The sequence below is a fragment of the Corapipo altera genome, unplaced genomic scaffold (assembly GCF_003945725.1).
Source record: "Corapipo altera isolate COAL_440 unplaced genomic scaffold, ASM394572v1 223, whole genome shotgun sequence".
NCBI lineage: Eukaryota > Metazoa > Chordata > Aves > Passeriformes > Pipridae > Corapipo > Corapipo altera.
The window spans coordinates 6,202-30,491 of NW_020885074.1; the positions used below are offsets into that span (position 1 = coordinate 6,202).

The 24,290-nt window shown below is 64.3% G+C and overlaps 5 protein-coding genes across 9 annotated transcripts in view; 3 read left to right on the top strand and 2 right to left on the bottom strand.

Annotated features, from left to right (window-relative positions):
* MYO1A (myosin IA) overlaps positions 1-6,770 on the top strand; it is a 7,945-nt gene extending 1,175 nt beyond the window's left edge. Inside the window, exons 3-29 of the mRNA XM_027669294.1 lie at positions 113-228; positions 414-508; positions 616-720; positions 825-871; positions 1,022-1,085; positions 1,170-1,268; positions 1,373-1,476; positions 1,561-1,708; positions 1,795-1,913; positions 1,997-2,083; positions 2,178-2,243; positions 2,355-2,459; positions 2,710-2,772; positions 2,909-3,109; positions 3,255-3,481; positions 3,559-3,759; positions 3,839-3,932; positions 4,073-4,222; positions 4,319-4,387; positions 4,650-4,736; positions 4,981-5,055; positions 5,155-5,289; positions 5,391-5,497; positions 5,566-5,698; positions 5,782-5,934; positions 6,005-6,132; positions 6,425-6,770. Coding sequence (XP_027525095.1) covers positions 113-228; positions 414-508; positions 616-720; positions 825-871; positions 1,022-1,085; positions 1,170-1,268; positions 1,373-1,476; positions 1,561-1,708; positions 1,795-1,913; positions 1,997-2,083; positions 2,178-2,243; positions 2,355-2,459; positions 2,710-2,772; positions 2,909-3,109; positions 3,255-3,481; positions 3,559-3,759; positions 3,839-3,932; positions 4,073-4,222; positions 4,319-4,387; positions 4,650-4,736; positions 4,981-5,055; positions 5,155-5,289; positions 5,391-5,497; positions 5,566-5,698; positions 5,782-5,934; positions 6,005-6,132; positions 6,425-6,548 — 3,102 coding nt within the window. The 3' untranslated portion in view covers positions 6,549-6,770. The remainder of the gene's footprint in view (positions 1-112; positions 229-413; positions 509-615; positions 721-824; positions 872-1,021; positions 1,086-1,169; positions 1,269-1,372; positions 1,477-1,560; positions 1,709-1,794; positions 1,914-1,996; positions 2,084-2,177; positions 2,244-2,354; positions 2,460-2,709; positions 2,773-2,908; positions 3,110-3,254; positions 3,482-3,558; positions 3,760-3,838; positions 3,933-4,072; positions 4,223-4,318; positions 4,388-4,649; positions 4,737-4,980; positions 5,056-5,154; positions 5,290-5,390; positions 5,498-5,565; positions 5,699-5,781; positions 5,935-6,004; positions 6,133-6,424) is intronic.
* A 1,664-nt stretch (positions 6,771-8,434) lies between these two features.
* Positions 8,435-10,124, top strand: TAC3 (tachykinin 3). Of its 2 annotated transcripts, XM_027669282.1 has the most exons (5): positions 8,435-8,621; positions 9,195-9,409; positions 9,506-9,608; positions 9,687-9,710; positions 9,783-10,124. In XM_027669282.1, exons 2-5 carry the CDS (start codon positions 9,302-9,304, stop codon positions 9,926-9,928), a joined length of 381 nt encoding a protein of 126 aa, XP_027525083.1. In that variant the 5' UTR covers positions 8,435-8,621; positions 9,195-9,301; the 3' UTR covers positions 9,929-10,124. The 2 variants fall into 2 exon arrangements, with proteins under 2 accessions (XP_027525083.1, XP_027525082.1); XM_027669281.1 differs by having other exon boundaries at positions 9,687-10,124.
* Positions 10,125-10,605: 481 nt separating this feature from the next.
* On the top strand, positions 10,606-17,607 carry ZBTB39 (zinc finger and BTB domain containing 39). 3 transcript variants are annotated; one of them, XM_027669287.1, is made up of 2 exons: positions 10,606-10,655; positions 11,949-17,607. In XM_027669287.1, the coding sequence occupies exon 2, from the start codon at positions 12,052-12,054 to the stop codon at positions 14,179-14,181; it is 2,130 nt and encodes a 709-aa protein (XP_027525088.1). In that variant the 5' UTR covers positions 10,606-10,655; positions 11,949-12,051; the 3' UTR covers positions 14,182-17,607. The 3 variants fall into 3 exon arrangements, with proteins under 3 accessions (XP_027525088.1, XP_027525087.1, XP_027525089.1); XM_027669286.1 differs by lacking the exon at positions 10,606-10,655 and adding an exon at positions 11,044-11,266; XM_027669288.1 differs by lacking the exon at positions 10,606-10,655 and adding an exon at positions 11,275-11,501.
* Positions 17,608-18,071: 464 nt separating this feature from the next.
* GPR182 (G protein-coupled receptor 182) lies at positions 18,072-22,039 on the bottom strand. 2 transcript variants are annotated; one of them, XM_027669290.1, is made up of 2 exons: positions 21,732-22,039; positions 18,072-20,797 (listed from the first exon to the last, which is right to left on the bottom strand). In XM_027669290.1, exon 2 carries the CDS (start codon positions 20,788-20,790, stop codon positions 19,696-19,698), a length of 1,095 nt encoding a protein of 364 aa, XP_027525091.1. In that variant the 5' UTR covers positions 20,791-20,797; positions 21,732-22,039; the 3' UTR covers positions 18,072-19,695. The 2 variants fall into 2 exon arrangements, with proteins under 2 accessions (XP_027525091.1, XP_027525090.1); XM_027669289.1 differs by having other exon boundaries at positions 18,072-20,801; positions 21,761-22,038.
* Positions 22,040-23,409: 1,370 nt separating this feature from the next.
* The window catches only part of LOC113959960 (retinol dehydrogenase 16-like), a 1,431-nt gene continuing 550 nt past the window's right edge, over positions 23,410-24,290 (bottom strand). Inside the window, exons 2-4 of the mRNA XM_027669265.1 lie at positions 24,190-24,290; positions 23,708-23,871; positions 23,410-23,630 (exon numbers count right to left, since the gene is read on the bottom strand). The exon at positions 24,190-24,290 is cut by the window's right edge and continues 80 nt beyond it. Coding sequence (XP_027525066.1) covers positions 23,410-23,630; positions 23,708-23,871; positions 24,190-24,290 — 486 coding nt within the window. The remainder of the gene's footprint in view (positions 23,631-23,707; positions 23,872-24,189) is intronic.

Consider the following 24,290-nt stretch of genomic DNA (forward strand, 5'->3'; position numbering starts at 1 on the left):
GGGCTGTGGAGTCTGGGATGGGAGGTGGGATATGGGGTCTGGGATGGGGAGCACCAGGAGCTGGGCTGGGTCCTCCCGTTCCCTCACGCCCTCCTGTCCTGCTCTCCCACAGACATACATCGGGAATGTGGTGATCTCGGTGAACCCCTACCAGTCCCTGCCCATCTACACCCCCGAGAAGGTGCAGGAGTACCACGAGTGCAACTTCTTCGCTGTGAAGCCCCACATGTGAGCACGGGGAGGGGCCCTCAGTCCCCTGGATCCCACTGAGGGCTTCACCCATGGGTGATCCCAAGGCATCGGGGTCTGAGGGAATCCACTGGGGGCAACCTCTCAGCCACAATTGGGGGTCTTGGCATTTCCTGAACCCCCCAGATGGCTCCATCCAGCCTCTTCTCCCCCCTCACCCCTAGCTATGCCATCGCTGACGATGCCTATCGCTCACTGCGGGACCGGGACAGGGACCAGTGCATCCTCATCACCGGCGAGAGCGGCGCCGGCAAGACAGGTAGAGCCAGGGCTGCCCCTGGGGCTCTGTGGGCTGTGAGGCACTGGTGGGACTGTGGGCACGGCCTGGGCACCCCTGGCCCTGCACCCACGGCCCCTCGCTCGCAGAGGCCAGCAAGCTCGTGATGTCCTACGTGGCGGCTGTGAGCGGCAAAGGGGAGGAGGTGAACAAGGTGAAGGAGCAGCTCCTGCAGTCCAACCCTGTGCTGGAGGGTAAGTGCCCCACATCCTGAGCCCCACGTCTCACATCCTGGACCTGCCAGGGCTCAGCACAGCCCCTCTGGACTGTGCCATAACCCCCCACTCTCCCCCTGCAGCCTTTGGAAACGCCAAGACCGCCCGGAATGACAACTCCTCCCGATTCGTGAGTGACCCGGGGAGGGCAGGTGGACCCTGCTGGGGCCTGAGGACCCTGCTGCGGCTGAGGGCACCGGGGGGATTGGGCTGTGGATGGGGGGAGAGGAGCTGCCACCCCCACCAGGACCCCTGCCCTGACCCCAGCCCCCTCCCTCAGGGAAAGTACATGGACGTGGAGTTTGACTTCAAGGGGGAGCCCCTGGGAGGGGTCATCAGCAACTGTGAGTACCCACCACCCATCCCGGGGGGTCCCACCCCACACTGACCTCCCGGTGACACTGACCCCTCACTGACCCCTCCCGCAGACCTGCTGGAGAAATCCCGCATCGTCCGGCACGTGAAGGGCGAGAGGAACTTCCACATCTTCTACCAGCTCCTGGCCGGGGGCTCAGCGCAGCTGCTCCGTACGTCCAGACCCCGCACTGGGGGGGGCTTGGGGGAGGCAACAGGGGCTGGGGGGGCCGGGAGGGGTCACAGCTGAGCCACCACCTCCTCTCCCCTCAACCAGAACAGCTGAAGCTCCGCCAGGACTGTGGGCACTACGGATACCTGAACCAGGGGACCTCCAGCTTGCCTGGCACGGATGACGCAGCCAACTTCCGTGCCATGCAGGTACCCGTGGGAAGCCAGGACCCCCTTCCCGAACACCCTGGGGCCCACCCCAGCTCCCTCTGAGCTGCCTGTGTCCGTGCCCAGGATGCCATGAAGGTCATTGGCTTCTCGCCCGCCGAGGTGACGGCGCTGCTGGAGGTGACGGCCGTGGTGCTCAAACTGGGCAACGTCCAGCTGAGCAGCAGCTTCCAGGCCAGCGGGATGGAGGCCTGCAGCATCGCCGAGCCCCGGGGTAGGGATGGGGGCAGGGATGGGAAACAGGGGGTGGGGGACCCGCTCGGCCCCCCCTCGGCCCTGGCACTGCCATCTCCCCCCCAGAGCTGCAGGAGATCTGCGAGCTGATCGGGCTGGACCCCGGCACGCTGGAGCAGGCGCTGTGCTCCCGCACGGTGAAGGCGCGGAACGAGACGGTGCTCACCACCCTCACTGTCCCCCAGGTGAGTGGCACCACCCCCGACCACGGGGCTGATGCCCCACAGCCCCCCGTGAGCTGGCACCAGCCCTTCTCCCCTCTGCCCAGGGCTACTACGGCCGGGATGCGCTGGCCAAGAACATCTACAGCCGCCTCTTCGACTGGCTGGTGAACCGCATCAACACCAGCATCCAGGTGAGCACCGGGGGACCCTGGACCCCCAGCAGGACCCTGGACCCCCTCCCCACATGGGGCCAGGGCACAGCCTGACACCCTGTTACCTCCCCAGGTGAAGTCGGGTGAGCACAGGAAGGTGATGGGGGTCCTGGACATCTACGGCTTCGAGATCTTCCAGGTGAGTGCAGGACCCACCTGGCCCCATCCCGGGGGCGGGGATGGCAGAGTGGACATGGGACAGGGCCAGGGGCTCGGGCACCACCTGCCATGCAGGACCCTTCTCTTGCAGGACAACGGCTTTGAGCAGTTCATCATCAACTACTGCAACGAGAAGCTGCAGCAGATCTTCATCCTGATGACGCTGAAGGAGGAGCAGGAGGAATATGTCCGAGAGGTACCCCCAGCCCTGGCCAGAGCACAGCCCTCGGGAGCCTCGGCCCCCCGGGATGGGGAAGTGCCAGAGACGGTTCCGCCGCACGTCCCTCCCTCGCCCCGCTCCCTGCTGGGAGCAGATTCAATGGCAGGAAGGGATCCGGGATCCTCATCCCCGTGGCCGGATTTCCAGTTCCTGCCCCACATCAGCTGGGGACATCCGTGGGGCAGGGCTTGGACAATCCACGTATCTGGCCCCCCTCTGCTCCCAGGGCATCCAGTGGACACCGGTGGAGTTTTTCGACAACAGCATCATCTGCAACTTGATCGAGAACGTGAGTTGCCCTCTCAGTGCCGGGGTCTTGGGATCCCAGCTTCCCCCATCGCTCCCAGTACGAGTTTGGGCTGTGCAGAGCCCAAACTGGGATTCACTGGGGCTGGTTTGGGGTGACACCATCTGTGGTGGTGCAGAGCACCAGCGGGATCCTGGCCATGCTGGACGAGGAGTGCCTGCGGCCCGGCGTGGTCAACGAGGACACCTTCCTCACCAAGCTCAACCAGCTCTTCGCCACCCACAAGCACTACGAGAGCAAGGAGACGCAGAACGCCCGGCGCGTCATGGACACCAGCCTGCCGGCGCGGTGCTTCCGCATCCACCACTACGCCGGCAAGGTCTGACAGGGCTCCGTCCTCTTCCCAGCACCCCAGACCTCTTCCCAACTTTGCACGGGAGACGCAGGGCTGGATTGGGAACAGGTACAGAGACACTGACCGTGACCCGCTCCCTCCCCGCGTGCTGACCCCGCTGACCCCCCAGGTGACCTACAACGTGACGGGCTTCATCGAGAAGAACAACGACCTGCTCTTCCGCGACCTGTCGCAGGCCATGTGGGCGGCCCGGCACGCGCTGCTCCGCTCCCTCTTCCCCGAGGGGGACCCCCAGAAGGTCTCCCTCAAGCTGCCGCCCACCGCAGGCTTCCAGTTCAAGTCCTCCGTGGCGATGCTGATGAAGAACCTCTACTCCAAGAACCCCAACTACATCAGGTACCGGCCCCGATGGGGACCCCCGGCCGCGGCTCCCGTGCCGGTGGGACCCCCCGACCCACCACCGCACTCCCCAGGTGCATCAAGCCCAACGACACCAAGTCAGCGATGGTGTTCATGCCGGAGCTGGTGCGGGCGCAGGTCCGGTACCTGGGGCTGCTGGAGAACGTGCGGGTGCGGCGGGCGGGCTACGCCTTCCGCCAGCTCTACGGCCCCTTCCTGCAGCGCTACAAGATGCTCAGCGCCCGCACGTGGCCCCGCTGGGCCGGCAGCGACAGGTAATGGGGCCGGGCCGGGCTGCGGGGCCGGGGGGCTGCCGGGGGGGCTCTGACCGGCCTCGTCTGTGCCGTGATGCAGGGAGGGGGCCGAGGCGCTGCTGGCAGACCTGGCGTACCCCAAGGAGGAGCTGGCTTTTGGCCACACCAAGATCTTCATCCGCTCGCCACGGACAGTGAGTCTGGGAATGGGGGAGTCCGGGGGGATCCAAGCTTGTCCTGGGGGCTCCTGGACGATGCCGCAGCCCCCAGCAGTGGTTCGGGGGGGGTCCCTGTCCCCGCTCGGTGCCCCGGCGCTCACCGTGGTTGTTCCCAGCTCTTTGACCTGGAGCGGCGGCGCCAGGAGCGCGTGGCCCAGCTCGTCACCCTCATCCAGAAGATGGTCCGGGGCTGGCGGTGCCGGACCCAGTACCAGCTGATGCGCAAGAGCCAGATCCTCATCTCTGCCTGGTTCCGGGGCCACGCGGTGAGGAAGGGCAGTCCTGGCCACGTGTCCCCTGCCCGTCCCTCGTCCCCTGGCTGTCCCAAGCCGCCCCAGCTCATCCCCCCTCTCCCCCTGCAGCAAAAGAACCGGTACAAGCAGACGAAGCGGTCGGCACTGATCCTCCAGGCGTACGTGCGGGGCTGGAAGGTGAGGGCTGGGCATCTCGGGGCTGGCAGGTCTGCTGGGGTGGGCAGGAGGGTGGGGGGCACAGGATGGGGAGGAACGGGGCTCCTTGTGCCCCATGGTGGGACCGGGGGCTCTGTGTGTCCCATGGTGGGATCAGATCCATCCTCATCTCCTCTCCCCGTCTTCCATCCTTCTCTCCTGCCTCTCTCCTGCCTCTCCCTCTCGCTCCATATCTGTGTTGGTGTCTCTCCCTTGGGCCCCCTGGGCTCTCCCCCCCCCGCAGTCTCGCCGGCTCCTCCGGGAGCTGAAGCTCCAGAGCCGACGCCGCGCGGCCGCCACGACCATCGCTGCTCACTGGAGAGGGTACCAGGTAACGGGGCCAGCCCTCCCACTGCCTCTGTCCTGCTGTCCGGGCTGTCTGTCTGTCTGCCCACCCTGTCGGGCTGGAGCCATTGTCCTCTCTGCTGGGGCCAAATGGGGGCAGGGGGATGGGGGGAAAGGGGGATGGGGGGTGGGGAGGGTGGGGAGGGCGGGACAGCCGTGTCCTTGGGGGGCTGGCAGTGGGATGGTGGCGATGTCCAGCGTCCCCACCCTCACCGGCTCCGTCCCCGCAGGCGCGCAGGACCTACAGGAGGTATTTCCGCAGCAGCGCCAGCACCTTCCTGGCCAACTTCATCTACCGGCGCCTGGTGAGCGGGGCCGGGGGGAGAGGGGACCTTCCCAGCACCCCACCCTGGGGCTGGACCCTCCGGTCCCCTCCTGACCCCCCGCTGCACTGTCACCCCCAGGTGTGCAGGTACCTGGTGGGGCTGGCGAAGAACCTCCCGCCGCTGTCGGTGCTGGACCGGACCTGGCCCCCGGCGCCGTACAAGTTCCTGGGTGATGCCAACCAGGAGCTGAAGAGCATCTTCTACCACTGGAAGGTGGGAGCAGGGGGAGATGGGGGGAATGCCCGTTGGCATGTTGTGTCCCTCCGTGCCAGCCCACCCGAGGGGTGGCACTGAATCGCCCCCTCCCTCGGCAGTGCAAGAAGTACCGGGACCAGCTGCCGCCGTCGCGCCGGGCCCAGCTGCAGGCCAAGCTCTGCGCCAGCGAGCTCTTCAAGGACAAGAAGACCCTCTACTCCAAAAGGTGCCAGGGTTGGGGGCTGTGGGGAGGAGGGGGCTCAGGACAGCGGGGGCTGACGGGCTCATCCCCAGCGTGCAGCAGCCCTTCCGCAGCGATTACCTGGGGCTGAAGCAGAACCCCAAGTACCAGAAGCTCCACGCCGTGGCCAAGGACAAGGTGGTGATGGCCGACACCGTGAGGAAGGTGAACAGAGCCAGCGGCAAGGTGAGTCCCCACCTCGTCCCTGTCCCCACTGGAGGGTGTACAGGACCACACTGACCCCCTGCCCGTGCCGACCCTGCCCACAGACGGTCCCGCGCCTGCTGCTCCTCACAACCGAGCACCTGGTCCTGGCTGACCCCAAGACCGCCCAGCCCAAGACCGTGCTCGGCCTCGGTGACATCCGCAGTGTCTCCGTCACCCGCTTCTCCGACGGCTTCCTGGTCTTACACCTCAAGGAGGTACCTGGGGAGGGGGGTCCCTGGGGGCTCAGGGGTCCCCAGCAGGGCTGACCCCCCACTCACCCCACAGGTCTCCACGGTGGGGGCCAAGGGCGACTTCCTGCTGGTCAGTGACCACCTCATCGAGCTGGTCGCCCGCCTGCACCAGACCCTGGAGGCCACGACGGGGCAGGCACTGACCCTGCACATCACGGACAAGTATGGGTGGGGCTGTGATGGGCGGGGCTGGAGTGGGTGTGGTTGTCAGGGGTGGGGCCTGAAGGGCAGAGCTACGAGGGGCTGCTGTGGACAGGACTAATGTGGACGGGGCAGGGCTGTAGTGGGAGGGGCCCAGAGGGCGGGGCTGGTGTGGGTGTGGCCACTGCAGGTGGGGCTGGGTGTGGTTGTCAGCACCAGGCAGCCCCTGAGAGGTAGGGACTGCAGGGCCCGGCGTGTCCCCACCCCACCTCTCCATCCTGCCCCCTCCCCTCCATCCTGCCCCTCTTTCCAGGTTCTCCACTCGCTTCCCGAAGGGTGACGTGTCTGTCACCGTGGTGGAGTCACCCAAGGCCGGCCCCGACGGCCCCATCTGCAAGAAGAAGGGCAGCCACAAGATGGAGGTCCTGGTGCACTGAGGGGACCCCCACTCATGCACCGGCACCCCCAACCCCCCTGTTTCATCCCCCTGCCCCGCCGGGTGCTGGCAGTGCCCAGGAATCGCTCCAAATCCATTAAACGGATGCTGAGGTGTCGGTACCGGGGTGGTGTCACAGGGGGTGACCCTGTTCCAGGTGGGGTGGGGGGATCCCATCGTGCCAGAGCCCCAGGACACGGTGCCACGATGCTGGAGCTGGGGGGCAGAGCCCAGCACAGCCTTTCCTGCTGCCTGAATGTGGCCGGTGCTCGGCTCCTGGTGATTGGAAAGGCCCCAAACTGTGGCCACTTTTCCCATTAAGTGGCTCCTGGCTCGTGCTGCTGCAGAGGCAATTTCTGGGCAGCCATGGGCAGCTGCATGTGAGGTCCCTGGTACCCACTCCCTGCACTGGCACCCCCTCCCTGCGCTGGCCAGCCCTGTCCCCCCCTGCCCAGGGTCCCTCACCCCACTGCAGGACCCCCCATGCAGGTTGCTCCCGACATGGGCTGGCACTGGAGCTGCATTTGGGAACTGGTTGCATGGACAGGGGACAGAGGGGAGTCACCACACAGCCCCAGTGACACCACTCTAGCCCCCAGGGACCTGCGGGACGCCCCCCTGGAGCCCACAGCTCCCGTGCCAGGGTGTCCCCCCCTTGCCTTTTCTCTCCTGCACTGATCAAGCTCTCGGAGAGGGTTTTTTTTCCGTCCCCACACATCACCCGCGTTACCTTCGGGAGCTGCCAACTCCCCGTCACGTCACCATCAGCACCAGCTCCCAGGTGGGCCCTGGAACACGGTTTGTCGTGCAGGGGGAGCGTGTGCGGGCAGCTCCTGCACGTGGGGGGGGCACGTGTGCGTGCGTGGGGCCCCCGATGGCCCGGCCGTGCCCCAGTGCCGAGGGCTCCCCGCTTCCCCCGCGGGCTCCGTCCCCGCACAGGGACCTTCCCTCGGCGAGGGGCGAGAGCCGTAAACAAGCCCGGGGCACCGCGGCTCTTCACGGCTGCCTCGCACTTGGCATCGCACAAGTAGGTGTTATTAATTAATTAGTCCATCTCTGGCCAGGCTCCGATTTAATTAACGTTCCCGGCACTGCAGATGCTGCCCTGCCCCGGGCTGTGCTGCCACGTGAGCTGCTGCTGCCTTCCCGGGGGGCTCCCGCAGCCACCGGAGCAGCCGCAGCCACCTGTTGCTCGGGATGAAGTCGGTGGCTCTCACTTGTTGGCCCAGTTGTTCCCCCTTTCCTCGCACCCCTCTGCTTCCCCCCCGGAATTTCCCTCCCCATCTTCCACCTTGGCACATCCTGGCACGGGAGCGGGCAGGCCAGGAGCACCGGAGTGGGGCTGGGGGAGACGGGCAGGGTGTGTGTGGGGGGGCACACCTGTGTTTGTGTGTGTGTGTGTGTGGGCACACGTGTGTTCGTGTGCGCAGATGAACACGCGTGTGCATCCCATGTGCGTGGTGGGAGCGTGACCGATCCCCCCTGAGCTGCGAGAACCCCAAATCCCGGCTGCAGAGTCCGGCATCCAGCCAGGACCATCCCACCGTGTGTGCTCCCAACAGACACGTCGTGACAGGGGCACATCCCTGTGACAAGGGGCAGGGGGCCGCGTGGGCACAGTGCCCGTGTGCTGACCCCCCAGCCCGGGTGCCGCGGGGGGCCGGTGTGGCTGCGTGGGCACACGCGTGTCGCAGCGTGACTCCGCATGTGCGACGGGTGCTGTCGGTGTCACGGTGCCTGTGTGGGCGTGAAGCTGCAGGGTGGGGGTACCACCCCCCCCGGCCCCCATTGGCAGCTCTCCTCTCGCCCACCCCCGCCGTGCCATGGGCAGAGCCCCTTATTTAGCGCCGTGCAGCAGCTGGTGCCACCGTACTTCGCCTCCCGGCTGAGCCCGTGCTGGGGGAGCCACCGGAGCTGCCCGCCATCACCACCACCACCACTGCCCACCACCACCACCACCGCTGCCCACCACCGCTGCCCACCGCTCCTCGAGGCGTCCCTGCTCTGCAGCCACCAGTGACGAGGGTCCCTCGGCCCCTGGCCCCGCACCAGGCAGCACCGGAGGGCTCGGCAGGTCTGTGTCCCCGTGGCCTGCAAGCCCCGGGGCTTTCCCAGGGTCCGTGGGGGCTGCTGAGCCCTGTCCCTGTCCCGCTGGGGCTGAGGGAAGGCAGAGGGAAGAGGGGGAGGTTCGGGATGGCACTCGGGAGGGCACGGGAGGGAGGAGAGAGGGGGTGAAGGTGTACCTTGAATTCGGGGAGGGTTTCGGGGGGCTCGGGAAGCAAGTCTGGCTGTGGGCAAGCACGTATGTGCCAGGGGACACCTGTGTGCTGACGGGTGAACGTGCAGGACAGAGCCCGAGCCGTGCCCGTGCCCGCTGTGCCCACATTCGTGCGTGTTTGCACAGTCTGAGCAATGTGTGACAGCACAAACGTGGCACGAGCAGGGACACGAGACCCCCGGGGCCACAGCAGGGCCGTGTCCCCCTGCACACCCCGGAACAGCCCCCCCCCCCCCCCCCTCTGTACGCCCCCCCCGGGGTGCAGCCCCCTCCCCGGGACACCGGCACGGCCCCTCCCTCGCGGACCCGAGTGGGGGTCCCCTCGCCCCCCGTGCCCCCGTCTCCCGTCTCGCTGCTTTCCCTCCCCAGAGCCCGGTCCGGTCCCGGGCTCGTCCCGGGCCGCCCCGTCGAGGGGGCACCGGCTCGGGGCGGCCCCGGGCCCCGCCGCTGACCGCGCCCCCAGACCCCCTCCGAGGATGAGGAGCCGCCCGGTGCTGGCGGTGCTGCTGGTCCTGGCGCTGCCGCTCGCCCTCACCCGCCGCCCCCCCGCCGCCGCCCCGCAGGACCCCGCGCCCCCCGCCCAGGTACGGCCGTCGTGAGGGGGCGCGGCGGGCGGAGCCCGGACTCCCAGGAGCCCCTCGGATCCCTTCCCACCGCGCTCGCCCTGTTCGCTCCCGCAGGGGATGCCCGTCCCGGAGCCGCTGCGCTGGAGCGCCCGCGGCAGCCCCGGGGCCGCCGCCGCTGCCGCCGCCGCGCTGGAGCTGCTGCGGGAGCAGGGCGCCGGTGAGGGGCTGGGGGGGGCTCGGGGTGGGGGGCTCTCGGTCCGCCCGGGCCCCTCTCACCCGCTTCGGTCTCTTCCAGGTCCCCCCGCGGCGCAGCAGAAGCGTAAGTCCCGCCCGGTGCCGGTGACGGTGCCGGTGCCGCCGCCGGGGCCGCTGACGGCCGCTCTCTCCGCAGGGGACATGCACGATTTCTTCGTGGGGCTCATGGGGAAGCGGGCGGCGGAGCCCGGGCGAGCGGCGGGGCGGGGGGAGGGCGACCCGGCCCCCCGCTGCTCCCCGGGGACCCCCGCGCCCGGCCAGGCCCCGCTGCGAGCCCTTTGAGCCGCGGGACGAGCCCCCCACGCCCGGGGGGCCGCGGGACCGGCTGCGGGGGCGTCCCGGGCGCCGCCGCCCGCGGAGCCGTCGTGGGACCCCGCCGGGAGCGCGACCGTCCCGCCCCGCGCGCGTGTCCGCGCGTCCATCGCCGCGCGTGTCCGCGCACCCGTGTACACCCGCATCGCCCCGCTAAACACCCACCCGTGACTGCGCGGGACACGCGCAAACACCGTCTCTGTGTCTTGGCTGCGCCGCCGGCACCGGGCTGGGGCAGCCCACGGGGATGAGGCTGCGGGGACGGATCCACGGGGATGGGGCTGCAGGAACGGATCCACGGGGATGGGGCTGCGAGAAAGAGCCCACGGGGATGGGGCTGCGAGAAAGAGCCCACGGGGATGGGGCTGCGGGAAAGAGCCCACGAGGATGGGGCTGCAGGAACAGATCCACGAGGATGGGGCTGCGGGGACGTGTCCGTGGGGACGGCGGGGCTGGGTCCTTGTGCTCCTGGGCTACAGCGACCTGTGCCTGCCCCACAGTGCCCCGTGTCCGTGTCCCCGTGTCCGTGTCCGTGTCCCCGTGTCCCGTCCCCGCCCGGTGCCCGCGCTGGGTCCTCCCCGCCGCGCGGGGGCGCTGCGGGCGGCGGGTCCCGGAAGTCGGCGCGGGCCGGGGCGGGCGCGGGGCGGGTCGGCGCCTTTGTGTGAGCCGGGCCGGGATGGTGCGGGGCGCCGGGCGGGTAAGGACCGACCCCCGCCCGCGGCCCCCGGACCCCGCAGCCCTCCCCGCGCCGCGGACCCCGCACCGACCCCTCGCGGGCCCCCCCGGGGCCTCCCGTCGCCCCTCGTGGCTCCCCCCGGGGGCCCTTTCTGCTGCCCCCCCCCCCCCGTGGCCCCGCGTTCCCCCCTCCCCTTGGTCCCCCCGGGGGTCCCCGCTCTCCTTCCTCCCTTTCCTCCCGGGGCAGCTTCGCGATTCCCCAGCCCCCCCCTGCCCCCCCGGCCCCCCCCGGCCCCCCCTGTCCGCTGCCCCCGCGCCCCCATCCCTTCTCCCGCTCTTTTCCCCCCGCCCCATCCCCTCCACAGGGATTCCCACGCCGCAGGAATTGCGGCTGGTGAGCGTTTGCCTTCCCCGGCCATCCTCCTCCTCTTCCTCGCCCTCCCCAGCTGCCGGGGGTTTTCCCCGGGGGAGGACGGTCCATCCTCAGCCCCTTTGACCTTTCCCTGGCTCTGGGGCAGGAGCAGCCCCGTCCCCTCCCGCCCCCTCCAAACTCCCGCTCTCTGCTGCCTTCCACGCTCCCTGTTCCCCGTCCCGGGAAGGAGGAGGCTGGGAATTAGGGGTAGAGCTCTCTGGGTAAGTTTCTGGGGTCTCAAAAGCTGCTGGAGCATCCGTGAGCAGGACAGGGTAGCAAAGGCAGAGGGATGAGCTGGAGGGACACGCTCAGGCCGGTGCCTGGGGCAGGTGTGGTGGCAGCCAGGGAATCTGCACTGAGAGGTGCCACAGCAGAGGAGAAATCCCAGGAGAGCCCACGAGGCTGGAACACAGAGGACCCGAGATGAGATCCCACCTGAGAACTGAGAGTCTCTGTGTGGGTACAGGTGGGATCTGAAGTGCAGGGATGAAGTGGTGGCTGGAGGAGATCCAGATGGGAATCTGACCACTGTGTGGAGCCTGAGTGTCATCCCTCTGGAGAGGAGCCTTGTCCCTGGCTCGGGAAGAGGGGGGATGGCTGGAACAGGCTCCAGTTGGGTCTCTGAGTCAACAGATGTCTGTCCGTGCCTGAAGAGCAGCAGGACCTTCAGCTGCCTCTGGCAGAGTCAGTGGCTTTTTGTTTTGAGTTTGTCCCTTTGTGCATCCGCCCCTTCACTTCTTAAAAAGTCTGTCTGTGAGGTGACAAGGCAGGTTCAGTCCCTTTCCAGCTGAGCAGCTGCTCTGTGGCTCGTCCAGAAGGTGTAAAATGGGAGGCATGACGAGAATGGTGTTACTTTGGTTGTTTAAGTGTTTAAATGCATTTTTCTGCATTTCCCCTCTGCAGAGCCCCTTGCCCTGCCACTCCTGGCTGCCCAACGCCTCCCGCCGCTGATGAGGGTGTAAAGGCCAAGCTGACCTGGAGGAGGGACTCTCAAGCAGCTGCTAAGATGGGCATGAGGATCAAGCTGCACAGCACCAACCACCCCAACAACCTGCTGAAGGAACTCAACAAGTGCCGGCTCTCCGAGACCATGTGCGACGTCACCATCCTGGTGGGCTCCCGCTCCTTCGCCGCGCACAAGGCCGTGCTGGCCTGCGCCGCCGGGTACTTCCAGAACCTCTTCCTGAACACGGGGCTGGACGCTGCCAGGACCTACGTGGTGGACTTCATCACGCCGGCCAACTTTGAGAAGATCCTGAGCTTCGTGTACACCTCGGAGCTCTTCACAGACCTCATCAACGTGGGCGTCATCTACGAGGTGGCGGAGCGGCTGGGCATGGAGGACCTGCTGCAGGCCTGCCACTCCACCTTCCCCGACCTGGAGAGCTCGGCCATCACCAAGCAGCCCTCCCTGTCCGTGGGGGAAGGCCGGGCAGGGCCGCTGAGCAGCACCTCCTCGGAGCAGAGCCACTCCTTGGGTGACATGCGGAGCAGCACCGAGCACTTCGGCCCCGAGCGGAATTACATCCTGCACGGGGACGTGTCGGGCGGCTACAAGGAGGACGACAGGAATCCCGTGGGTGAAGCCAGCCAGGCTCTTCCCCTGATGCATCCACAGCAGCCTCCCAAGACGGAACAGGGGCCGGATCCGGGGCAGTTCGCTCCGGCCGTGGGTCTGGGGGCCCAGCCCGGCGGGAATGTCGCGGCACAGACCACCGGCAGCTCCTGCTCCCAGTACAAGGCCCAGAGCAACGGCGACTACGGAAAGGGCGGCTTCTTCCCCACCGATCCTTCCCTGGATGTCTCCATGGGGAGCAACTCCTGCCCCAGCAACAGTGACCACTCCAAAGAGCAGGGATTCGAGCAGATGGATGAGCTGCAGCTGGAGGATCTGGGAGAGGCCGAGCTGCATTTTGAGGATGCTGGAGAAGAGCTGGGCCCGTCCGAGGAGGTGATTGAGCTGAGCGACGACAGCGAGGAGGAACTGGCCTTCGAGAGCGACGGCCGGGACAGCAAGGCCATGCCCTGCCAGGTGTGCAAGAAGGTGCTGGAGCCCAACATCCAGCTGATCCGCCAGCACGCCAGGGACCACGTGGACCTGCTCACCGGGAACTGCAAGGTGTGTGAGACCCACTTCCAGGACCGCAACTCCAGGGTCACTCACGTCCTGTCCCACATCGGCATCTTCCTCTTCTCCTGCGACATGTGCGAGACCAAGTTCTTCACCCAGTGGCAGCTGACGCTGCACCGGCGGGACGGGGTCTTCGACAACAACATCGTCGTCCACCCCAGCGACCCCCTGCCCGGGAAGGTGGCCGTGTTTGGGGGCGGGGGGAGCCCCGAGCTGGCCTGCGCTGCCTGCGGGAAACCCTTGGCCAAAGATTTCCACACCGTCCGGAACCACCTCCTGGAGCACGTGAACCTGAAGAGCCAGACGTGCGGCGTGTGCGACCAGAGGCACCTGAGCCTCTGCAGCCTGATGTGGCACGCCCTGTCCCACCTGGGCATCTCCGTCTTCTCCTGCTCCGTGTGCGCCAACAGCTTCGTGGACCGGCAGCTGCTGGAGAAGCACCTGGCCGTGCACCAGCACGTGGAGGAGGCTCTTTTCCAGTGCCACTTCTGCAGCCAGAGCTTCAAGCTGGAGGCGGCCTATCGGTACCACGTCAGCCAGCACAAGTGCGGCGGGAGCCTGGACATGCGGGCGGGGTTCGGGGAGCGGCTCCAGCCGCAGGGGCTGCCCAAGAGGAAGCTGCCCGAGGAGTTCCTGAGCGAGGAGCTGGCGCTGCAGAGCCAGCCGGGGAACAGCAAGTACAGCTGCAAGGTGTGCGGGAAGAGGTTCGCCCACACCAGCGAGTTCAACTACCACCGGCGCATCCACACCGGCGAGAAGCCCTACCAGTGCAAGGTGTGCCACAAGTTCTTCCGCGGGCGCTCCACCATCAAGTGCCACCTGCGGACGCACTCGGGGGCCCTCATGTACCGCTGCACCGTGTGCGGGCACTACAGCTCCACGCTCAACCTCATGAGCAAGCACATAGGGGTGCACAAGGGCAGCCTGCCCCCGGACTTCACCATCGAACAGACTTTCATGTACATCATCCATTCCAAAGAGGCCGAGAAGAACACGGACAGCTGATGGGGGCGAGGCAGGAGGAGCGAGCGTTTTCGTTGCGGAAGCTGTGGAAAAAAAAAAAAAAGAGGTGTCTTTTCTTTTTTTTAATGGTCAGGCATCATGGATGGAATTCTCCTTTTTGGTTTTTTTTGTTTGTTTGTTTGTTTGTTTGTTTTAATTTTTATTTTTTGTGCCTATTTAGGGCTTTTTTTTTTAGATTGGTGGCGTTGTACAAATTAACAGCACGTGAGGTACATCACTGTTTCAAGGAGTCTGTCGTGTTTACTTACCTCTGGTCCTGTTAGAGGCCGTCGAGTTCTGTGTTTTTAGTATTCCTCACTAGTTTTTGAGTCTAGAGTCTATTTTTTTGAGCCTTCTAGCCCACTCAACCAGGCTAACCCTGAGCTTGTCCACAAACTGATGCTGCTAAGATTTTCACACCTGACCTCAGTGGAGAGGGACAGAGCCAGAGCAGGTGCTGGACTCGAAGGAAAGGAACAAAAAGGAAAGAAAAAAGGAGAAAGAAAAAAAAAAAAAGACGTTCTGGGCATCCCTGGGGTTCTGCTGCTACTGCCAGAAGATGGGCCAAGTGTGCCCTGGGATTGGCCATCGCTGGGTCACCAGGGAGAGGAGCAGGAAGCGTGTGAGTGTGCAGATGAGGAGGGGGATTCCCACATTCCCAGGCCGTGGTTTCTGGCTGTGACACACTCGCTCGTGCCCTGAGGAGGAGATGGAGCGACACAACCTCCCTGCAGAGCCCGAGCAGAGGCGGCTGCAGCAGGCACAGGGATCTCCCGGAGGAGCCTCTGGGGTGGAGAGGGAGGGGAAGCAGGTCCGTGTTCCTGGGAGGTGATTGGTGGTGGCCATGGAGAGCTGCTGGAATCCCCCGGCCCGGGGCTGCCGGACACCCGGCGGATGGGACGCGATGAAGCCGTTGCCTTAACTCCCTGGAAGGTACCTTCGAGGGCCCTTCTCCTGCCAAAGGGATCCTCCCTGCCACGAAGGGATCCTCCCTGCCACGCCGTGGATCACCCCATCCTGGATCACCCCATCCTGGATCACCCCATCCTGGACGTGTCTGGTGGCAAATGTGCGCCGTTGGAGCGATGTGAGTTTGTTCACAGAGCTGGAGCCACAGCAGTGGTGGCCACTGGGGACCTCAGCTTGGCCTCTCCGGCCACGTGCCGGGCACTCCTGGGCACAGGGGGCTCACCTGGGCATGGATGGGCTCACCTGGGCACAGGGGGCTCACCTGGGCATGGGGGGCTCTCCCAGCTGCTTGCCAGGGCACTCCTGGACACGCAGGGCTCTCCGGAGAATAGGGAAGCTCTCCTGGGCATGGGGGGGGTCTCCCAGCTGTGTGCCAGCTGCTCCTCAACGTGGGGGGCCTCCCAGGCACAGGGGTCTCTCCCAGACATGTTTTGGGCGTCCCTTGGCAGGGGGGGCTCTCCCAGCCCCACGTCGGGCGATCCTGGGGGGTCACTCCTGGCCCCACCAGCGAGCTCAGCCCGTGCTGACAGTGTTTACACCAGGAAGGGTGGGAATTGGCTTTTTCCCATGTTATCCTGCTGCGGGGCAGAGGTGGGGAGGAACAGATAATTCCGAGCTCGGGCTGCCCTTCGGGAACTCATTCTACCTCACAAACAGGAAGCGCTCGGGGCTCTCGGTGGTCACAGCTCGGCTCCTGCGCTTCTGTCAAGTTTTGCTGTTGCTAAACTAAACTAAACTAAACTAAACTAAACTAGTGATTTGCAAACCCCGGAAACTCGCCCTGCTGCCCCTTCCCTGGTGAGGGACACCCAGGAAGGGACGTCCCGTGGCGGGAGCCGGAGAGCTCGGAGCGCCCGGGGGCCGCTCCCCCCGCCCCGCCGTGGCCTTGGGCAGGTCACTTCACCTCTTTGCCTCAGTTTCCTCATCTGTAAAATGAGGGTGGTACCTCCCGTGGTACCGACCTACCTCCGGGAGCGGGGGGTGCCTGGAGCCTGTGCTCGGAGGAGGGGAGGCCCCGAAGCGAAGGTCAGCCCTGGGCTGGCCTGGCAGCTGCAGCTCTGGGTTCCCAGCTCCAGCATCATGGTCCCGGCTCTGGGGTCGCTGCAGAGCCACGTTCAGCTGAGTGTGGTTAAGTTTTACAAAAAAAAAAGGATTGTTTTGGGAAAGCTTGGGGCTCTGGGAGTCAGGGGAGCTGGTGGTGCTTCACTGGAGGCTCCTCTGAGCTGCTCTTTGGGTTCCAGGGTTTCTCTCATGGAATCACGGGATGGATGAGGCTGGACGGGACCACTGGAGGTCACCCAGTCCCACCCCGTGCTCACACAGGGTCCCCTCGAGTGCAGAACTCCGGGCTGTGTCCGGCTGGGGACAGGGACAGGGATGGACACAGCCTGTGCTGCTCTGGAGGTGGCAATGAAGGATGTGAGGGACAGACAAGGCTGGGAGAGCCTTGAGACCCTCCTGGAACGTTCCAGAAGCCGTGGTGAGCTTTGGGAAGGGCCGGGGCACAGCACCTGCAGCCCAGGATCTCAATAAGCTGTGAAGCAAAAGCCTTTTGTGCACATTAACCAAAAAGAGAAGCTTTTACACTGAAACACTTAACGGGCACAACCGACCCTCGCTCCCAGCCCTGGGGGGAAAGCAGGAGCCAGCTCTGATCCCTGGAATTTCTCTTTGCCTGTGATGTAATGGATCATTCCCACGTGGAACATCCTGCAGCAGGGGACAAGGGGACAGGTCTGGACCCACCACTGCTCCTCCTCAGGGAGGTTTCTGGAGGGATCAGAGAGCTGAGGGCTCCCCCTGGGAGGGTCCTGGGCCTCCCTGAGCCTGCAGAGCTGTGCAGGGATGTCACCCCTTGATTCCTGTCCCCTTGTCCAGCTGGGAGCTCCAGTTCCACACTCAGCTCCGTGTTGGGAGTGCTGGGGCGGTCTCTCCGTGCCTGGTTCTGTTCCTGCTCCACCACTGTGGGCAAACCTGCTCCCTCCTGTCCCTGCTCCCCTCAGTGACTGCAGGGACACCCACCTACCTCCCCTGGGCCAGCCTGAGGTGTTTGCCAAGTGCTTTGGGGTCCTGGGGTAGTAGAGGGGGGTGCAGGTCCTGGAGCCTCCCAGGGAGCTCTGACAGGGAATCCCCTTCCCGGGGCCTGCTCCGAGCCCGTCCCCAACACAAAGTTCATTTTCCCCGTTCCCAACAGATCCAGGTCTCTCATCAGAGTAATGAAGCAGAAGAAAGAACCAGAGTTGAAATTGCTGTCTAACCTTTTCGTTAAGTTAATCGTAGGTACTGACCTCCTGCTATTTAAGTGTTTACTATCTATTTGCTGTAAAGTTTTGTATATTTTGTAAACTTTCCCCCCAGAATCGTAGATGTCTAAAATCGTTGTACATCGGGTTCTTTTCTACTCCATTGTTCAGCACAAAGTGTGGTTTTTATTTAGAATAATAAAAAGGAAAACGTTGACCTCTTGTAGCTGCCTCTTCATAAAACCTGTTCCTCCCCGTGTGCATCCCGGCGTTCCTGTCTCCTCGGGAATGCCCGGGAAGCACGTGAGGCCATCCCAGTATCCTGCTCCCATGCTGAGCTCGGCAGGATTCCTGGTGCAGGTCCAGGGCACTTCCAGCACTGGGAGTGGCCCAGGGTTGTGCCACGGGTTGTGTGGCATTCCTGTGGGATGCAGGGATGGGAGGAGGGAGGGCAGAGCTCCCCCCCCATTAGGGAATCCCAGGGTTTGTGTGCCTGGATGAGTCCCTGGGTGAGTGGTCTGGGGGGTAAAGGAGCCAGAGTGTCCCAGGAATGAGGGAGGCTTTGCAGGGAGCCCGAGGGAATCGCTGGGAGCCAGCCTGGGTCACCACCTGGGGCTGGGTGGGGGTTGTTTAAGGCCACTCTGGCCTTGAGATCTATGGACAAAGTTGCAGGTAAATGAAGAGAGTTAAAAGTAAAGTTTAATAGGTCAAATACCAAATTTTACACGTTTTAAGTAACTTGAATGTATTGTTGCCCTGGTTTATGTCATGCATCAGGTGGTTTGTTGTTGTGTATTTGCCGTCACTGGAAGTGGCAGGGAATTGGCAAAGGGAAGCCCAGGGAGGATTTGGGGATGAAGGTGGTGGGGTCCTGCGGGTGCAGACCCCCACGTTCAGCCTCAGCCTGGGGGAGTAACAGAATTAAGGAAGGGGAACAGCCTGAGCTGCTGCCCTGGACAGGGAGTTGCTGGGGTGAGGGGGCCGGTGCCTTCCCAGTGTTCCCGTGTGAGACACGGATTTGGTTTGTCCCCTCAGCGCTGGTGTCCCTGGGGACCAAGGAATGTCCCTGCAGAAGGAACCTTGTGGTATTTAGGGATTTACCCCGTTGCAGGACCCCTGGAACTGGCAGAGTCAGTCAGCCCCCTGATAACCCCACATCCGTGTTAACTCCCGGTCCTGAGCTTCTCCCAGAACATCCTGCTCCCACCCTTCTCCCCATGCTGCCAGCATCCTGCCCCCAGAACTGCTTATGCTCTGCTTTTTTCACAGCATGTTTCTCGAGCAGCTCAAGGCCTTTGGTAGATTTATGGACCCCGGTGCCTGTCGCTCTGTCACCTTCCCCCGCCGAGGGCTCGACCCGCAGCACGTGACTGGGATCAGAGTCCAGAGGAGGATGAACTTTCTCCGGATGCTCCAGTTCCTTGCAGAGCACAAGCCCAGCCCTCTCTCCAGCTCCGAGGATTTCTGCACGTGCCCACGCTCCCACGGGGACTTTGATGGGAGGGGAAGGGCTGCTGGAGCCTGGTGATGTTGAGGAATGTACCCAGTGGCCTTAAATACCTGTAAGGGAACGCTCCAGAGGAGGCTGGATTGACGGGATGGGAGACCCAAACTGGGAACCCACCCCAGCTCCCGGCCCTGAATCTGGAGCAGCCATGCCCAGTCAAATCCAGTTTAACCATCACTAATTTGCTGCTGGGTTTCCAGAACTGCTCTCAAGGAGTTGCTGATCTCGGATCCCAATCGTTCCCCCCCTCGTCCCGGCTCGGGTCTGTTCCCTGCTCAGCCCCCACGGCTGCCTCGCCTTCACCTCTCCAAGATCAGGGTCTGGACGTTTCTGGGGGCGGGGAGGGAGGTTTTTGTTCCAAAGGGTGGTTCCCTCTCTCCTGCTCAGGGTGTCAGTGACAGTCTGGGGGTGCAGAAACACCTGTGGTGGGGCAGATGGTGCACCCCAGCCCTGCAGCTCGGGGGGCACGGGGCTCAAATCTCAGGGGCGGGGTTGTGTTGGACCCCGAGTGGAGCAACTCACTACTTTATTACTGCAAAGGTTTCATTTGGGGAACAGGGAATCTCTCTGATTCTTTCTTTAGCTAAATAGATCTGACACAGCAGCACTGCAGAGGAAAGATGTCTGTAGCTCCTGCACCACCTCCCCTCATGCCTGGCACCCTGTCCTGCCGTGGGAGGCGCCTGGCAAGAGAGGCTGTGCCAAAGCAAAGTGTCTCCTCATCACCAGGAAAAGCGATCCCAGTGTCCCTGGGGAACCGCTGCCGCTGCCACGGGGGGTGGGAGGGTCCGACCCCCCTTAGTTGGGGGGGTTGTTGTCCTTGGAGATGACTATGGAGTGTTGTGTGGTGGAGGAGGAGTTGCCAGCGCCCTTCGGGGCGCCGTGGTCCTTGGGGATGTACTTGACCACGGCGGAGATGAGTTTGCTGCGGAAGTTCTTGCTCAGGAAGTTGTAGAGGACGGGGTTGACGACGCAGTGGAGCATCGTGAAGCAGTCTATGATGTCGTAGAAGAAGTAGAGGAAGTGGGCGAAGGTGCAGTTGAGGATGATGTGGTTGCCGTCGAGGGTGAGCAGCGTCAGCACGACGTGGAAGGGCAGCCAGCTGATGAGGAAGACCACGATGTAGGCATAGATGAGCAGGCAGTGCCGCCGGCTCTCCGGCTTGGTGCGCCTGAGGAACCGGGCGGTCAGGACGTTGAAGACGGTGATGACGGGGAAGGGGACAAGGAAGCCGATGGTGGTGGTGGCCAAGCTGACCGCCAGCGCCCACTCGTCGTAGGTCTCGAAGGGGGCCATGAAGATGCAGATGGGCTCCCCGGTGTTCACCAGCTGCATGTGGACGACCTCCAGGAAGGGGATGGAGGCGGCCAGGACCCAGCTGCAGGCGCAGGCGACGCGGCGCGCGCGGTGCTGGTGCCGGCGCCAGAAGAGGGAGGAGCTGGTCAGGGACACGTAGCGATCCACGCTCAGGCAGGTGAGGAAGAAGATGCTGGCGTACATGTTGGCAAAGTAGAAGTAGTGTGTGAAGCGGCAGAGGAAGCTGCCCCAGAGCCAGGTGTAATCCAGCATCACCTCCAGCATCCAGATGGGCAGTGAGAGCATCACCCCGAGGTCAGCGATGGCCATGTTGATGATGTAGAGGTTGACCAAGCTCTTGTTGCCCCGTGTCTGCCAGTTGACCCAGATGACAAGGAGGTTCTCCACCAAGCCCACCACGAAGATGACCAGGTAAAGGATGAAAAGGATCACTCGCTTGATGTTCTCGTCCAGGCTGAACTCACAGTAGGTGTAGGTGTGGTTCAGGAGGTGGAACAGCTCGGACCAGTTGTGGTAGTCCCCGTACTCACTCGGGACAGTGTGTGTCTCAGTGGGGGCCGTGGTCATCTCAGCCATCCTGGCGCTGCAGGGAAAGGGAGAGCACTGAGCTGGAGAGTCTGAACACACAGAACTCGGTCCTTGCATGGGGCTCAGACCCTTCTGGGGGGTTTTAACCCAATTTTTAGTCCTATGGCGACTCCCTACATCAACCCTCAAAAGGTGCCATGTCTGCCCAGGTGATCCCCTCGCATGTCAGACTAAGTGCCAGCCACAGACATCAGCCTCATTGGTGGCTGTCCCTGTCCCACAGCCTGGCCAGGGGCATGGGCTGGTGCCCAGGCCACTGAACACCCCGGTGACTGTGCCCCAGACTCCACTCCAGCAGGAAAGGCCCCATCCCCTTCCCGAGCCCTCGGAGTGTGGTCCCTCACTGGCTCTGCCTGTCTGGTGGCTGCGTTGCCGGGAGCCGTCGGGACTTCCAAGTAGGTGACAAAATTATAAAGTTAAGGGAAATTCAGTTGACCTCAACATCCTTTGGTGCCTCAAGTGAGAGCTCTGATCCCAGTACAGCTGCATCAGCATGGCAAAGATGCCACAGAACCCATCCAGCCCTGTACCTAGAAGAGCTCAGGACCAGCCATTCCCTCGGGAGAGCTGGAGGAGCCTGCTGGGCTGCCGGGGTGTTCCTGTGGAACTTGGACCTCGGTGAGCCAGGAGTGCCACAGCCGAGAGTCCCCCACCAGAGTGGCATCCCTGTGGCAATGGGCTGACACCCACCCACTCCCAAAACCATGGAGAGGCTGGACATGCCTTTCCCATGGCTCCCAGACCTCCCACCCTCTCCACACCGCAGGTCCTGAGAGGCCTGTGGGATTGGGGAGAGATAATAGGAGAGGGGACACGTGGACAGAAAAAGAGACAGAGGGATGGGAGAGGGGACAGAGGGATGGGAGGGAGCACAGGAGGACAGGAGAAGGGACAGATGGACACGAGGGAGGAGGGACAGCTCTGCTCACCGGCGGCAGAGCGAGGGCTGTGCAGGGGCTGCTCGGGAGCACAGGGATCCTCTCGGCTCAGCGGCTCACGCGCCTCTGGAGAGCAGAGCTCGGGGTGGGCTTGGTGGCTGCTTCCCGGCAGGAAATGACTGTCGTGGTCCAACATCCTGAGCCAGCCCAGCGTGGGTGACATTGGACTGGATTTCCAGCCCCAGGGCTCGGCTCCCTTTTGATTTTGCCGCAGGACTGGGCAGGAGGCCCCGGGCAGGTGTCGGTGTGGGAGCCGTGGGTGCCTGGGGATGTGGGGATGCAGGGGGGTCCCCGAGACTTCCTGAGGGTCCCCTCCACAATCCCCCTGCTGGGCTCGGGGGCTGGATCCTACCTGGATCCTGCTGTAGGGAAAATGCATCCTCTGGGATGGACTCTTCCAGGCCAGGTCCTGCCCCGGCACAGGGACTCCTGCAAGGGTGGGTTGTGGGACAGGTGCCAACAGCTGTCCCTGATGCCACCACGATACCCAGGTGAGCTCGGGGTTTCATTTGGGGGAAAAAAGGCTGAAAGCTGAACTCTCTGCCCCGGCAGCACTGCCGCAGCAGCCAACGGCAGATGGATGTCACCACAGAAGCACCTCTGGCCGGGCAGCAATTAATCATGGAGCTGTGATTGCCCTGCTGTCTGGCAGGGGAAGGGAGGGGGCTCGAGCCTTGCCCTGGTGCTGGGGAGGGGGCTGATAGGCAGAAAATTTTGCATCGAGCTGCAAGTCCTGTGAAACAATTGCAGGAAATCTCCTTTTTCGAGTGCAGACAAGACTTTGGGATCAACAATTGGCTCGGAAGGAAGGCACGGCCGGAGCGGGGAAGCACGAGGGCACTGATAAGTCGGGTCTCACAACAACAAGCCCAGCCTGGTGACCCCGTGTGCAGGTACCAGCCCTGGCAGGACCCAGGGTCCAGGTTCCAAAAAGGAACTTGGCAGCTTTGTGCTCACCCTGGGCACATTTTGGCTTGGCTGGGTCCACTGGGGTGAGGAGGAGCTGCTCTGCCAGGGAGGGGCTGGGGGTCTTTGCCCCCCACCCAAGGGGAAAGGGATGCTGCGCTGGTTCTATTTAAGAGGTCAGGGAATTTCCACACAGAACTGGGGGATTGAGAAGGACCAGGATGTTGCCGGAGGGATGTGAGCACAGGTGTCCCAGGGCAGGTGCAGCTGAGGCTGCAGTGTCACCTCCCAGGAGCTCATTGCACTGATCCAGGCCCTGGGGACACCTGGAACGTGACGTGTGGGGGCTGCTGGGGATGTCGTGCTGCTTTGCCAAGCTGAAGAAAGCGTTTTGGAGAAGCTTCCTCAGCACTGCTCTAGTGCTGCAGTCAAGTGCCCAACCTCAGGGACCTGCCCCCCAGCTACTGATCACTAATCTGCCCTTAATTAGCAGGATGAGTGAGCAGGGATCACCACCCACACGCCCAGGGGATGGATAAACACCCTGCCTTTCCCAGCACGTTGCCTGCCAGCTGACCCAGGACATCCCTGAGTATGAGGCTGCTCCAGGCACAGGCAGGAGCCGGGGTCCTGCCACGGGAGGGGTCACCCAGCACCGCGGCCAGGGGGCCGTCGGACACCTCGGAGGCACCACGAGCAGCCCCAGCGTTGCACCAGCTTTATTGAGCACGACGCCGGGGCACGGGGAGAGCGGGCACCGTCCTCAGGGGCTCCCGCGGGCCGGGGTGGGCAGGAGGAGGCCCAGGAGGGTGTCGGCCAGCCAGGCCGGGCAGTAGCTGAGCGGCAGGAAGAGGAGCCGGGCGTCCCAGCCGGCGGCGTAGCGGCTGCGGGGGCAGCGGGACAGCAGCGCGTGGGTCATGGCGCCGGTGACGGGGGACAGGCGGGAGCTGCTCAGGCGGTGCACGAGCACGGTGCTCTTGGACACTGCGGGGGCAGAGCGGGGTCAGCCCGGTGGTGACGGGGTCACCGGGGGTGACGGTGCCGCGTGGGGACGGACTCACGTCTGTCTGGGTACCGGTGGCCGTAGGCTGCCCGGGCCTCTGCCGGGAGCCGCTCCCAGAGACGCGTGAAATCCTTCGCCAGTGGCGCGGGGTCGATCATCGCCGTCTGGAAGCCGCCGGGCTCGATGATGGAGACCTGCACCCCGAAAGGACGCATCTCCCGCCTGCCCGAGGTGGAGACATGAGCCAGAGCTGCTGTCCCGAGCTGGGTAAGGGCTGGGGGAGAGAGGGGAGCCCGTGACCCCCCACCAGGCACCCCGTCATAAACACAGAGGAGCCTTGTCCTCGCTCAAGAGTCCTTTGAAACCCTTCACCTCATTGCATAACTGCGGCTCCAGCCGTGCCCGTGTTCCCACCCCGTGGCCTGGTCAGGGTTTCACAAGGTCTGTGGGAGCCACACAAAACCCCGTGTGGGGGCAGCGAGGCAGAGCAGGGGCTGCTGGACAAGCACAGGGAAGCACCGGGGGCCACCAATGCCGTACCTGAGGCTGTCGGAGAAAGCCTCCACGCCGAACTTGGAGATGCAGTACCCGCCACCGAAACAGGAGACGCGGCCCATCACACTGGCCACATTGACCACGCG